The sequence below is a fragment of the Moschus berezovskii genome, chromosome 25 (assembly GCF_049115385.1).
Source record: "Moschus berezovskii isolate FMDL1 chromosome 25, NW_MosBer_1.0, whole genome shotgun sequence".
NCBI classification, from domain to species: domain Eukaryota; kingdom Metazoa; phylum Chordata; class Mammalia; order Artiodactyla; family Moschidae; genus Moschus; species Moschus berezovskii.
Genome location: NC_142484.1, coordinates 48,920,850 through 48,933,736, shown reverse-complemented (window position 1 = coordinate 48,933,736; position 12,887 = coordinate 48,920,850). Strand labels below are relative to the sequence as shown.

Below are 12,887 nucleotides of genomic sequence, written 5' to 3'. Positions count from 1 at the left end.
AACTGGGCTCCAGCCATGAGTTCTCCTGAAGGTGCACAGGACAGGAACATGTGGTGGACCCAGGGCAGTGCAGGTGAGATTGCCCTTCCTGAAGCCCAGTTTAGATATGTCGTGCAGATGGCACTAGTTGGTAAAGAATTTTCCTGTTAGTGCAAGAGACATAAGAGATGCAGACTCAATTCCTGGGTTGGAAAGATCCCCTGGAGGAGGAGGTGGCAACCCACTCCAGTATTCTTGCCTGGAGAATCCCATGGACAGAGGAGCCTGGTGGGCTACAGTCCAGGGGGCTGCAAAGAGTCAGACATGACTGAGCAACTGAGCACACCCCTCCTCTTAAACTCCATCCTGGGGCCTCACTGTCTGCAGTAACACGTGCAGTTGATCCCAGCCTGTGACAGGTTCCTCGTGGTACAGCTTGTCTGTGCTTCTCATTCACCAGGCCTCAAATATAAGCACCCATCGTGCCCCTCTGGGTGGGCTGTTTTCTTAGCTGGGATTGCCCTTCCTCCCCTTCAAAATCTTAGTCTTCAAGCCTCAGCTTTAATGATGTCTTGCCTCTTCCCCGCTCCTGCAAATATCCTGGCTTATTACCAGGACAGTTGAAGAGTACCCCGGATTCCCCTCTCTACTCTCACACTTAAACTGTGATATTGCACAAATTACCTAGCCTCAGTGACTTTCCTCCTCTTTAAAATGGGGATGATGGTATACTTTCCTCCAGGCCAACACCCAGGAGCCAGTGCCCTGCTGTGGAGGGGGCGTGGGGAGTGCAGGGCTGGGCTCGAGCACTAAAAAGGAGATGCAATGAGATTGCTGAACTGTGGAGATGCCTTTGGGAGACAGAGGGTTAAGGAAGAATGACTTGGGACTTACCTGGTGGTCCAGTGGTTGCGAACCTGCCTCCCAATGCCAGGGATGAGGATTTGACCCCTGGTCATGAACTGAAAGCCCACGTGCTACAGGGCGGCTAAGCCCACGGCTTCAGCTAGAGAAGCCCGGGCACCACAGGTACTGAACTGTCACATCTGGAGGCCACACCCCGCAACTCAGCATGGCCGAGAGCACAGGGCAGAACGGCTCTGTCCTGCATACCTAGAGCTGCCTCTGTACCCACTGTCGAGCCCCCTGAGTGCCTCAGGAACCGCTGCTGTCTGTCTGGTTTATTCTTCAGTGTTTCTGTGAATCTCAGGGTGACCGGCTGTCCTGTTTTGCCCATGACCATCCTGATTTTAGCCCTGAAGCTCTTGAACCTGGGAAAACTTGCAGCGCTGGGCAAACCAGGAGTCTTGGTCACCCGAGGCCAGTGACCCACTGATGGGGAGGGGGCGGGAGGGCTGCAGGCCCTGGGCAGGCTCTGTGTGCTGAGTCCGGCTGGGCCTTGCATGTGCTGTGTTGCCTTATCCTTGCAGCCCTCCTCTGGAGGTGTTCCAGTTGTCATTCCACAGCGGAGGAAGCGAGGCTGGCAGCAGTGAAGGCTCTGTCTGAGAGTCTCACAGCTAGGAGAGCCCCAGGGAGAGCCCCTGCAGACCCACCTGCGGCAGGTGTCTCCACCACACCTCGCCACACCTGGAATGGCCCTTCCATGAGGGGACTCATCGCTCCAGAACCCTGCTCCAGTCCTTCCAAGTTAGGACTCCGAGACTCGGCTTCCTGACTCATAGTTTAGCTGCATGCAGTCTTTTTGTTAAATGTAATTTTATTTATTTTTATTCAGTTAGTTAGTTTTAGTTGTGTTGGGTCTTGACTGCTGCACAGGCTTCTCATTGCAGTGGCTTCTGTCGTTGTGGAGTGCAGGCTCCAGGCACATGGGCTCGGTGGCTCCAGACACCACAGCAGAGGCTCAATGGTTGTGACACATGGACTTGGTTGCTCTAAGGCATGTGGGATCTTCCTGGATCAGGGATCAAACCCACGGGTCCTGCATCGGCAGGCGGATTCTTTACCACTGAGCCACCGGGGAGGCCCCTTAGCTGCATACAGCTCATGACGGTGGCGCTCGTTTCCTGGGTCTCTCCTGATGATCACACAGGCTGGACAGGTGGCTTTCCAGATAAATGAGTTGAAAATGAGCTGTGCTGATTAAGGCGCATCCTCCATAACGGGTAATATGTATCTCCCCATTAATTCATGTTCTTGTTTCCCGAAACTGTGGCCCAAATACTAAACAGTATTATCCTTTATTGTGATTTGGCTTGGCTTTCTCACAAGGAGGATATATTTAAGGGAGTATATCCTCTTTAAATAATCAATTTTTAAAGGCAGCGAAGCACTACCTCTGTAATTTAGGAAAAGGAATAAGGACCCATCCTGTTATATTCCAGCCTACTGCCCGGTAGCTGGTGGCACTTGCCTGGTACTTTCTCTTTGACTGGTCTCCAGTGGGCGTCAGCAGCTCTAGGAAGTCAGGTTTTCAGAAAGCCCCTTGGTTCAGGTTCCAGTGACTTCTGTCCTGCTGATGTCTTCAGTTCATGACCTCTTCCTTAAAGGAAGCATCTGCATCTGTCTTGGAAATTGGTAGAATTTAGTTCTTTTCTTCTCTCCATAAAGAATTCGAGTAAATATGAAGAGCAAGGTAAACTTTTAAACTTTGCTCACCAGATTGATCTAATCAAGAGAACTTTAAAAGATTTCTTAAACAGTTTTATTATCAATTTAATTGTGTGTAAATTCAAAATGATATAAATGTATAACTTAAATTTTATGTTGCCATCCAATCTCTAATGCATAATCCCTACTAATATAGCACAGATTATTCCAACATTTTTCTATTCAGAATACATACATATTAGCACATATTTACTCATATGTAAATAAATCATAAATATAAAATATAAAATACTGTTTTATAAATATAAAAGAATATTTTTTTGGCTGTGCTGGGCCTTCACTGATACGCAGGGGCTCTCTCGAGGTGTGGTGCGCAGGCTTCTCGTCGCTGTGGCTTCTCTTGTTGCTGAGCGTGAGCTTGAGAGCATGCGGGCTCCTGTAGTTGTGGTACTCAGGCTTAGGTGCCCTGAGGCATGCAGACTCTTCCAGATCAGGGATGAAACCGTGTCCCCTGCATTGGCTGGTGAGTTCCTGACCACTGAACCATCAGGGAAGGCCTGTAGATTTATTTTTTAACTGAATATCATGTCATAGATATCTTCCTTGATCCATGCAAAATTCATTCTTGTTCACGGCTGCCTGGCATCCATTTTACAAGTGAAATCTGATTTACTGCATCAACTTCCTTGAGTAGAACATTTGAGCCAGGTCTGAATGTTGGCCTGGCCACTCAGTTCCTCTGGACTTGTTCTGGAATGATTTTGGCTTATGATGCAGGGGTGGTTATTCATTAATTCAACTTTTTAAACAATTGACAAACAGTTGGCCTTTAGGCTTAGAACTATTAGTTTTCCTATTAATCTTTGCCATAGACAGTTTATTCCTAATTCTATGTATCAGGAAGAGGAGGAACTCTTTGTTCCAAAAACCTAATTAAATGCCTGATTGATTTGTCAGATAAGGAGAAGGTTTCTCTGGTCAAAAGAAAATACAGAAACTAACAAGGACCAGTTGGCCAGTTCCCAGCTGTGTCAGCATCTGAAAAACTTGGGCTTACTATTTTTGTTTTTCAGTTTTGCTGTTTCTTGAGCCAAAGTAACTGAAAGACTCGAAATGGTGGTTCCTGAGGTCCCTATTAAAGCGCTTCCCTGGTGGCTCAGATGGCAAAGAATCTGCCTGCAATGTGGGAGATCTGAGTTTGATCCCTGGGTCCAGAATATCCCCTGGAGAAGGAAATGGCAACCCTCTCCAGTATTCTTGCCTGGAGAATCTCATGGAGAGAGGAGCCTGGCAGGCTATAGTCTATGGGGCCAACAAGAATTGGACACGACTGAGCGACTAACACCCTTCGCTTTTTTTCTATGTGTGTAGAAAATTTTGTTTGTTGTTGCTCTTTAGTTGCTAAGTCATGTCTTTGTGACCCCATGGACTGTAGCCCACCAGGCTTCTCTGTCCATGGGATTCTCCAGGCAAGAATACTGGAGTGGGTTGCCATGCCCTCCTCCAGGGGATCTTCCCGACACAGGGATCAAATACGTGTCTCCTGCATTGCAGACAGATTCTTTACCACTGACCACCAGGGAAGCCAAACCACCCAAGCAGCAACATTTCTATGAGAAGATTTCAAAAAGGCTCACCTCCTTGTTCGCAGAATTATTAGTCGTTTACTTACTCATTCAACAAACATTTATTGGCCAATTGCTGGGTGTCAGGCATTGTGCTGGGTACAGGGAACGCTGAGATGAAGAAAGCACTTACTTCCTACCCTCCAAGGGGTGACCTGAAACTTAACCTCTGTTTCCTTCCAGAGAGAGAGAAAGCAAATGTGGCAAAATGTTAGTAACTGGTGAATTTAGTAGAGGGTGCATAGATATTAATTATGCTTGTCTTTCAACCTTTCTGTGAGTTTAACATTTTTAAAAATGAAGTTGGGGAGAAAACATTTTTCTGTTACTTGGCAGCTGTAATTCTTAAAAGCCATTATTACCTCCCAGTTTTTCAGCGTAGAACCTATTGGATTATTCCCAGCCACTTAGTGAAGATTTAGGAGAGGAATGGTAATAGGATATTCTGGGGATATGTGTGCATGTACTAAGTTGCTTCAATCGTGTCCAACTCTTTGCAACCACATGAACCCCATGAGCCCACCAGGCTCCTCTGTCCATGGGATTCTCTAGGCAAGAATACTGGAATGGGTTGCCATTTCCTACTCCAGGCGATCTTCCCAACCCAGGGGTAGAACCTGAATCTCCTGTGTCTCCTGCATTGCAGGCAGATTCTTTACCCACTGAGCCATCAGGGAAGCCCATATTCTGGTGATAGGAGAGGACAATGAGAAAAGTCTGGATAAGTAACAGATGTGGTTATCTATAGCCACACAGCAGGAGCCCTGAGGCAACTGGGCACCCACCAAGTAAAGGGGTTAAACAGGAAGTGGAGATGGAAACCCAGGCCTAGGCTCCAAGACTGAATCCTGCCCTACCCCGTCTCCAGCCAGCCCTGACCATTCTGTGTGTGTGTGGTTGGCTGGGAGAGGGGGCTGGTACAGGTTTGTCACATTCTGTGCCCTGCACTGGCAACCACTGACCTTTGACTTGAGCATAGAGGTTAGATATTTGAGCTTTGGAGTTGGCAACCTTTGTGAGAATCTCTCAGCCTTGCAGGGTGAACTTAGACCAGCTAGTGAATCCTGATGATACTGGAGTTTGTTACAGCCTGGATAGAGTTGCAGCGGGTTGTGTGATGCTTTAAAGACACGGTTGTGTGTGAAGCAGTTAGCGCAGGGCCTGTGCCTAGCACCTACTTAATAAATGTCCCATGACATGTACCATCCTAGCCAGTGGCTCAGCTGTTCATCTGCACACTCACATAGAAGCCTGCTTGATGCCTCTTTGGGTCGCCCACCCCACAGCTGTAATCAGCAGGTTCTGTCCTCTGCTCCCACACTCATCCTAAGTCAGACCCCCTCACTCTCTCCAAGGCTGTCTTCATTTGTAGCCGCTGCGGCAGCTGCCTGACTGTTCTTCCTGCCTCCACAGTGGCTCCCTCACCCGCACACATTCTCCATGGTGGGCTTTCTCAAGCTCAGTGGAGAATGTCACCTTTCTTCTCAGCCTTCTTCCGTCTTCCCATCACCCCGACTCTCACATCACGAGCCGAGTCCCGCCCAGCCCTCCAGCCTCGCCTCCTGAACTCCTCCCGGCTCCCTGTGCTCTACATTCTGGCCTTCCTTCTGTCCCTCGGACATGCCAGCTCACTCTCACTTCAGTCTTTCCGCTGCCCTCTCTGCCTGAAACGCATGTCTTCACATGATGGCCTCCTTTTCCTCTCTGTCCCTTGGGTCCAGTTCATTTCCACAGAGAGGTTCTTCTGACCATCCTGTCTAATGTTGTGTACCACCTCCATCCCCACCTACCTGTTTCATTATCTTTAAAGCACTTATAAAGTGATCTTGTGTGTTTATTTAACTCTTGTATGTCTCCCTTATACAATGGAAGCTCTAGGAAATAGTGAGTGATAACCTTGTGTTTTGTTCAGTGTTCCAGTTTGGGATGCCATAACAAAATATGGCAGACTGGGGAGTTTAAGCAACACAGATTTATTTTCACACAGTTTGGAGGCTGTGAAGTCTCAGATCAAGGTTCTGGCAGGTTTTGGTTTCCAAGGAGAGCTCTCTTCCTGGCTTGCAGACATCTGCCTTCTCACTGTGACCTCAAATGGTCCTTTCTCCATATGAGAGAGACTGTTCTTATAAAGACACTAATCCCTGAGGACTTTCCTGTGGCCCAGTGGTTAAGATTCCACACTTTCAGTCTAGGGGGTGTGAGTTTGACCTCTAGTTGAGGAACTGAGATTCCACATATCATGTGGCACGGCAAGAAAAACCCCAAAAAGCCAAACCGCTAATCCTACTGGAGCAGGGCCCCACACTTATGACCTCATTTAACCCTAATTACTTCCTTAGAGACACCACTTCCAAATATAGCCACCTGGGTGGGGCGGGGAAGGGCTTCCTCATAGAAACTGGGGGGAAGGGGACTATAAACATTCAGTCCATAATATTCACCTCTGTACTGTCAGCATCAGAACCCAGAAGAGAGCCGGACATGTAATGTGTGCTAAGTCGCTTCAGTTGTGTCCAACTCTTTGTAACCCTATGGACTATATGTAGCCCACCAGGCTGCTCTGTCCATTGGACTCTCCAGGCAGGAATACTGGAGTGGGTTGCCATACCCTCCTCCAGGGGATCTTCCCAATCCAGGGATCGAACCCATGTCTCTTATGACTCCTGCATTGGCAGGCGGGTTCTTTACCACTAGCGCCAACTGGGAAGCCCCTGACATGTGATAGGCATTCAATAAATACTTGAACGAATGCAGGATAGAAGTTGACTTCCCTGCGAGCCCATGTAAGTGGCCCCACGTCTAGCACTCCATCCCACAGGTCAGGGCGTATCACTGTACATTCCCCAGCCAGCCATCAACGCCACGGTGGAAGAGGACATCCTGCTCTCGGTTGATTACTCCTGCCATGGGATCCCCACCATCGAATGGAAGTACACGTCCAGCTGGGGGGTGCAGAAGATCGTGGAATGGAAGCCAGGGACTCAGGCCAACATCTCCCAGAGCCACAAGGACAGGGTGTGCACCTTCGACAACGGCTCCATCCAGCTCTTCAGCGTGGGCGTGCGGGACTCGGGCTCCTACATCGTCACGGTGACCGAGCGCCTGGGGAGCAGCCGGTTTGGCACCATCGTGCTGCACGTCTCAGGTGAGACGCTCCCGGGGACCCCAGTGCCTCTGGAAGACTGGGAGTGTGTGGGAGGCCGACTTGATACTGAGACGTTATCTGCCCCCCCACCCCCGCAGAGATCCTCTATGAAGACCTCCACTTTGTCGCCGTCTTCCTGGCTTTTCTCGCTGCTGTGGCCGCGCTGCTGATCAGCCTCATGTGGGTTTGTAATAAGTGTGCCTATAAATTCCAAAGGAAGAGGAGACACAAGCTCAAAGGTAATTCTCCGCGCCTTGTGACGATCGGTGCCCTTGTTACCTTCTTCTCACCAAAAAGCACCCCCAGCCGAGTGGCAACTCACAGTCAGTGTGTCTTTTTGCTTTTCAGAAAGCACAACAGAGGAGATTGAGCTGCAGGATGTAGAGTGTTAGCCAAGACCCAGTGACATTCCTACCTCAAGAGGAAGACGTGATTTTCCAGGGAAAGGAACACGCACGGCCAGTCCCGCCCGAGCCTCTTGTTCTGCCATAGCCACCCGTTGCTGCTGCATGTTGAAGCTGACTGCCTGGAGCTGGGCTCTGGACTGGAACGCGTCAGTCTCAGTGGCACGGAGGTCAACAAGGAGGGCGGTGCTGTGAGCCGGCGCTGTGCTCGGCCGTGGGGCCGCGGCAGCCCAGTGCCCGGTCTGCTTCCTCACTGCCCTCTGCTCCGGCGGGGCGGCGGGCGCTGGAGGGGCCCCAGGCCCGAGTGCTTGTGCGCAGTCGTGTCTGACTCTGTGACCCCATGGACTGTAGCCCACCAGGCTCCTCTGCCCATGGGATTCTCCAGGCAAGAACACTGCAGAGGGCTGCCATTTCCTCCTCCAGGGGGTCTTCCCGACCCAGGGATCGAACCCGGGTCTCCTGTGGCTCCTTGGGTTCTTTACCTCCTGAGCCATCGGGAAGCCCCATAGCAGAGGCGGGAGTGTTTCCAGACCAAGCGTGCAGCGCGGTAACACGCTTTCTGTGCTCTGGTCTTCTCTGCCTGTGGCCGCCTCCAGCTTCTCCCGTGGGGACTGCTGTGAACACCTCTCAGAGCAGGGAGAGCACCCCCCCTCCCTGTGGCTTGGAGCTTTAGGGAGAAGAGCTAAATTTGTTCTGGGGGGACCACCATTGGGAACAAGGGACAAGGAGAGAATCGCCTCTTTTCCTCTGTTACTCCAGCGTTAAACTTTCCCTCCTGAGGCCCCAGGGGAGGCCACTGTGAGAAGAGCAGCTCGTCTCCATGCGGGTGGCCCCCTGACTAGCTGGGGACGCCGCCTGTGTGAAGGCTGCGGCTGCAGGATGGGCAGGAAAGTCACCCCGGGCTTCGAACTTGCCCCTCAGTCACTCACGCTTCCCGGCATGCCAGGGCCTCGCTGGCTCCCAGCGGGCTGGGGAATACCTGGCCCTCACCTACCTCACCCTCAGAGTATCAAGCAAAGCCCACAGTAGCACAGAGCACTCCGAGCAATTAAAGGAAGCTGTGAAGAATCTTTCAGAGCCTAGGACGCAATGAGCGCTATGCCGGGTCCTGGAGAAAGTCAAACGCCCTGGAGTGCTGGGCCTCCAGGTGCCACTGGGGATGGGCCACAGCTGGCCCCGGCCCTTAGCCTCCGAGGTCACTGGCCACCATGGGTACCTCTATCTCTCCTTTCAGCAAGCTCTAAAGCAGGCCTGAATTTATCTTCCGGGTTCCTTTTCCTCTCCAACATTCTTAGCTACAGATCAAAGGTACCACTCCATTTATTGGTGGAACTTGACCTTATTACTTGTGTCCCCAGCCCTCAGCTGCAGATTCACCCATGCACACATGAAGGAGATCTAGAACATTCTCTTCTCCCTCCCTCCAAGTCCCAAGTATCCACATCGCTTCCAGAAAGTGGTCTGGAGACGTTAGTATGAGGCTTTTGCCTACATACTGTCTCCAGGCTTACAGGAAGGAATCTTTTGGGGTTATGGGAGCTATCATCGATCGAATGCATTACTTGATTCAGAATGCCAGAGAGCAGCTAATCTGCATGACTGATTTGTAGCCCAAGCACATGACAGACACAGGTCACCTCGGGCCACCTCTCGGTCACAGAGGTGTACACAGACACACCTGTGCCCTTTCCCCATGCAGCAGCCAGTGGAACCAGACCTCCGCCATGGAGGACGGGCTTCTTGTACTGATCTCCAGCACCATGAGGGAGCAGGAGGGGACATGCCAGAGAGGATACCTGACTGTCCCTTTTTCACGCAGCAAGCCCGTCAGCAGGAAACCGGATTAAATCTAGCTGTCTGCCAGAACTTCCATCCTCTTGACACCTTACCTGCTTTCCAGAACTCTGCCTCTCAGCTTCTCAGAAGTCAGGGGTGGTAATCTTAGTATAAAAGGAGAAGTGGAAAAGAATACCCAGCGAGAGGTACCAATCCAGATGTAAATTAAATTTGCCCCCCCACCCCAAATCTTCATCAAGGGTTGTTCCTTCAGCTTTCCATGTCTCTATTTTGCACTTTGAAAGCTCCCCCTAGTTTGAATATTCCTGTGGAAAGTTCTTGATTCTTGAGCCTGGGAGTTCTATTTTCCAAAAAAGAAAATATTAAATCATAGAGGTTTAGCCACTGAACATGTTAAACTGTAAGTTATGTTTCAAGCTGTGAAAAAAAAAACTGTTTTAAGGCTGAAATAAAACCTAAAAATAAAGCCCTGATCCTTTATTTGTGAGTCTATCCCTGCAGAGAACTTAGAGGCCTAGAAGAGGTTTCCGTCAGCCACAGACAAGCAAAACCCTCAGCCAGAGCCAGGGTCCTGGCAGAGTTTTAAATGACAGTGGAATTAATCACATTGATTCTAACCATAAACATTCTTCAGCAAGTCAGAAAAACACCATTGTTCTCCCCTGTGTTATAACCAGAAGACTAATTTGAAGCTCTTGCTTCCAGAATGTGACTTACAATTCAGTAGAGCTCTTCCTGCTTCTGGAAGGGGCCAAATCAAGGCTGTAGCGGGACAGAACGTACGTGCCCTGTGGACAGAATGTCCTGAGGCTGTGATCTCAAACACCCAAGAGGCGTGTACGCTTCTCTCTCATTTCATGGTGTTCCAGGTGGGCGAGGATTGCTGCAAGAGAACCTCGGTCCTGTGGAGTCCCATGGAGATGCTAAACACCCCGTGGGACTTCATGCTCCCTCTGATTTGAAATCAAACCACACACAGCTGAGGAGCTCAGGCAGTGAGAGGTAGGAAGGTTATCAGCATGTCTGGCTCAGTTCAGGGATGCAGAGACAAGGCCTGAGAGAGGATCGGGTTCAGAAAGGCTTAGGTGTCTGTACTGAGGGCAGAGAAGAGGTGGCAGACTAGAATGCTAGGAGATGGAACCACGAGGAGCCAAATGTGATGGAGTGAAACTGTAGGGCCGTTTGGTGAAGGAAAACCCTCTCCATCATCAGCCTTTATATATCCAGTTTGTTTCTTCTGCCCAGTTTCCAGGGAAGACTCAGATGCTTCTAGTTTGCTGAAAGCAGAGTGTGTCCCTGTGATTACGGGCAGTGTATCTATCCACAGCTCAGCTTCTGATAAGGAACAGTGTGAATCTCCAGCACGTGCGTGTGTCTGCCCATCCATCACCTGTCCCCACCGTAAGCTTTTCCAGCCCTTGAGAACACAGTTACTGGGTCCACTATTTGTACTGCTTTTGTTTTAATTAAAATAAACTTTTTATTGTAGTGTAGTGATAGCTTACAGTGAACGATATCAGATTTGTGATCTTCAAAGATTTAGCTTCAGGACCAGGGACCAGGCTTGATCACTCAAGAGCTTTTGTGTAGCAGAGTTTTATTAAAGTATAAAAAGGCACAGAGAAAGCTTCTGACATAGACACCAGAAGGGGGATGGAGAGTGCCCCTCGCTAGTCTAAGCAAGGGAGTTATATACTTTTAAATTAGTTATTACAATAAATCAAAAGAGTGTCTCCAGGTTGTAAAGAGCTTACTGGACCCACTCCCATAATTTACATTTTGAGAGAACAGGATTAGCCAGGTTTTCAGGAAGGAGAAACTGTCCTCAAGCAGGATACATTGTTGTTATATAATCCTTAGTACAGAGTTTAAACTGAGTTGTTTGTTGTGTAATCATCAGTTCTGGGCTTAAAGATAAAAACGTTTTATGTGACTAAGACTAAGGTATGTAGAGGGAAAAAAAAGACGTTTGTCCTTTCCTCCTTGAGAATTCCAGATTCCCGTCTCCTCCTCGAGAACCCCACACCCCTCTCTCCTCCTCAGGGACCCCAGACTTCTTGTCAATCTGCCTGGGAACTGACTCTCTCAGTAGCTGATTTACAATGTTCTGTTAGTTTCAGGTGTACAACAAAGCGAATCTGCTGTGTATCAGTTATATATATATACATATAGTTGTCTGACTCTTCGTGACCCCCTGGACTGTAGCTCGCCAGGCTCCTCTGTCCATGGGATTTCCCAGGCAAGAATACTGGAGCAGATTGCCATTTCCTTCTCCAGGGCATCTCTCTGACCCAGGGATTGAACTCTAGTTTCCTGCATTGGCAGGCTGAGTCTCACCAGTGAGTGTGTGTGTGTGCACTTAGTCACTTCAGTCGTGTCCAACTCTGTGTGACTCCATGGACTGTAGCCCACCAGGCTCCTCTGTCCATGGGATTCTCCAGGCAAGAATAGTGGAGTGGGTTGCCATGCCCTCCTCCAGGGGATCTTCCCAACCCAGGTCTCCTGCACTGCAGGCAGATTCTTTACCATCTGAGCCACCAGGGAAGCCCATATATATATATATCCATTCTTTCTCAGATTCTTTTCCCATATTCGGTAGTACAGATTATTGATAAGTTCCCTGTGCTGTACTGGAGAAGGCAATGGCACCCCACTCCAGTACTATGACTAAAGTGACTTGGCAGCAGCAGCAGCAGCAGCGGTACTGTACAGTAGGTTCTTATTCATAATTTATATATAGTAGGCTTCCCTGCGGAGAAGGAAATGGCAAGCCACTCCAGTACTATTGCCTAGAAAATCCCATGGATGGAGGAGCCTGGTAGGCTATAGTCCATGGGGTCGCTAAGGGTCGGACATGACTGAGCGACTTCACTTTCACTTTTTACTTTCACACATTGGAGAAGGAAATGGCAACCCACTCCAGTGTTCTTGCCTGGAGAATCCCAGGGATGGGGGAGCCTGGTGGGCTTCCGTCTATGGGGTCACACAGAGTCGGACACGACTGAAGTGACGCAGCAGCAGCAGCAGCAGCAGCATCACACAGAGTCGGACACGACTGAAGTGACGCAGCAGCAGCAGCAGCAGCAGCATCACACAGAGTCGGACACGACTGAAGTGACGACGCAGCAGCAGCAGCAGCATCACACAGAGTCGGACACGACTGAAGTGATGCAGCAGCAGCAGCAGCAGGCTTCCCTGGTGGCTCAGAGGTTAAAGCGTCTGCCTCCGGATTCAATCCCTGGGTCGGGAAGATCCCCTGGAGAAGGAAACGGTAACCCACTCCAGTATTCTTGCCTGGAGAATCCCATGGACGGAGAAGCCTGGTAGGCTACAGTCCACGGGGTCGCAAAGAGTCGGACACGACTGAGC

The 12,887-nt window shown here is 49.8% G+C and overlaps 1 protein-coding gene across 1 annotated transcript in view; it reads left to right on the top strand.

The window, feature by feature from the left end:
- Positions 1–12,495, top strand: part of VSTM5 (V-set and transmembrane domain containing 5) — a 34,808-nt gene extending 22,313 nt beyond the window's left edge. The window contains exons 2-4 of the mRNA XM_055416222.2: positions 6,991–7,317; positions 7,416–7,556; positions 7,666–12,495. Coding sequence (XP_055272197.2) covers positions 6,991–7,317; positions 7,416–7,556; positions 7,666–7,709 — 512 coding nt within the window. The 3' untranslated portion in view covers positions 7,710–12,495. The remainder of the gene's footprint in view (positions 1–6,990; positions 7,318–7,415; positions 7,557–7,665) is intronic.
- Positions 12,496–12,887: the final 392 nt, after the last annotated feature.